General features: G+C 40.2%; 1 protein-coding gene across 1 annotated transcript; it reads left to right on the top strand.

The window, feature by feature from the left end:
• Positions 1 to 230: 230 nt before the first annotated feature.
• Positions 231 to 1,184, top strand: LOC147735001 (olfactory receptor 5AR1-like). Its single transcript, XM_086952554.1, has one exon. The coding sequence runs from the start codon at positions 237 to 239 to the stop codon at positions 1,182 to 1,184; it is 948 nt and encodes a 315-aa protein (XP_086808680.1). The 5' UTR covers positions 231 to 236.
• Positions 1,185 to 1,419: the final 235 nt, after the last annotated feature.

The raw sequence follows: 1,419 nt of genomic DNA, 5'->3' as shown, positions 1-1,419 counted from the left end.
TTTCCATAAGCCAATTGATCTGCTTAATCTCGGTCTAATAATCAGGTCAATGATGTCACAATCCATGACACATCCAATGCTCAAGAAACATTTGTTATTGTTTTTGTTTGTTTTTTGTTTCAACATTTATCACGAAAGTAAATGAAAAATGAAATGAAAATGCAAAAATCATCACTAACACCCTATTCTGCTTTCTGGCTAAATACTCTTCCAGCTAACCAACAATTAGGAAGCAAATGAAAGCCGGAAATTGGACCTTTGTGACACAGTTCATCCTCTTAGGATTCACAGATGACCCAGTTCTACAGACTCATCTCTTTGTGCTGTTTCTTTTGGTCTATGTCTTCACCTGTCTTGGAAACATTGGCATGATAATATTGATTTATGTGGCTCCCCAACTCCACACTCCAATGTACTTTTTCCTTTCCAACTTGTCTTTTGTAGATCTGTGCTACTCTTCAACAATCACACCCTGTATGCTGGGTAACTTCCTATCAAGAACAAAAGCCATTTCTTTTCATGGATGTGCAGCCCAGTTGTTCTTCTATGTAGCACTTGCAAGTTCAGATGGACTTCTCCTGTCCGTCATGGCCTACGATCGGTACAATGCAATCTGCAATCCCTTGCACTATCTTCTTGTAATGACCACGAGATTCTGTATTGTTTTTGTTGCTGCAACATACACATTTTGCTTCCTCACCTCCCTGATACACACCGGTTTCACATTCAGGCTGTCCTTCTGTGGACCAAACCGGATCTCTCATTTTTACTGTGACCTCCCTCCATTGCTGAAGCTCTCATGCTCTGACACGTTGGTCAATGAGTTGGTAACATTTGCAGTTGGTGGCAGTGTGCAGGTGGGATCCCTGATCTTTGTCCTCGTTTCCTATGCTTATATTATGCACACCATAATTGGTATTAGCTCCTCGAAAGGGAGGCTGAGAGCCTTTTCCACATGTGCCTCACACTTGGCCAGCATCATCATACTCTATGTCCCTGTCCTCTTCACCTACCTCAGGCCGAAATCCAGGTACTCACTGGACCAGGACAGACTTGCTTCACTGTTCTACACAGTGGTGATCCCAATGTTGAATCCATTGATCTATAGCCTAAGGAACAAAGAGGTCAAGGAATCCCTTGGAAAAGTGATGTCTAGAATATATGTAATGAGAAGTATAAAGTAATTACGATGAAATTCTTGTTTTTTTCCAAATAATACTATTCATAGAACGGTAAAAGAAGGTAAATGGCAAGCAAATATTATGTGACAAAATACATACCTAGGCTGTAAACCGTAGATAGATATGTTATGTCACAGGACAGTAATAGCACTGGTGGCATCATTTTATTGAATATAAATGGAATTTAAGAGATGCCTACTTAAACAGCTGAGGCATGCATGTAATCGATAATGAAATC

This window comes from Lissotriton vulgaris, chromosome 1_2, assembly GCF_964263255.1.
Source record: "Lissotriton vulgaris chromosome 1_2, aLisVul1.2, whole genome shotgun sequence".
Classification (NCBI taxonomy): Eukaryota; Metazoa; Chordata; class Amphibia; order Caudata; family Salamandridae; genus Lissotriton; species Lissotriton vulgaris.
This window is presented reverse-complemented; position numbering and strand designations above follow the sequence as displayed.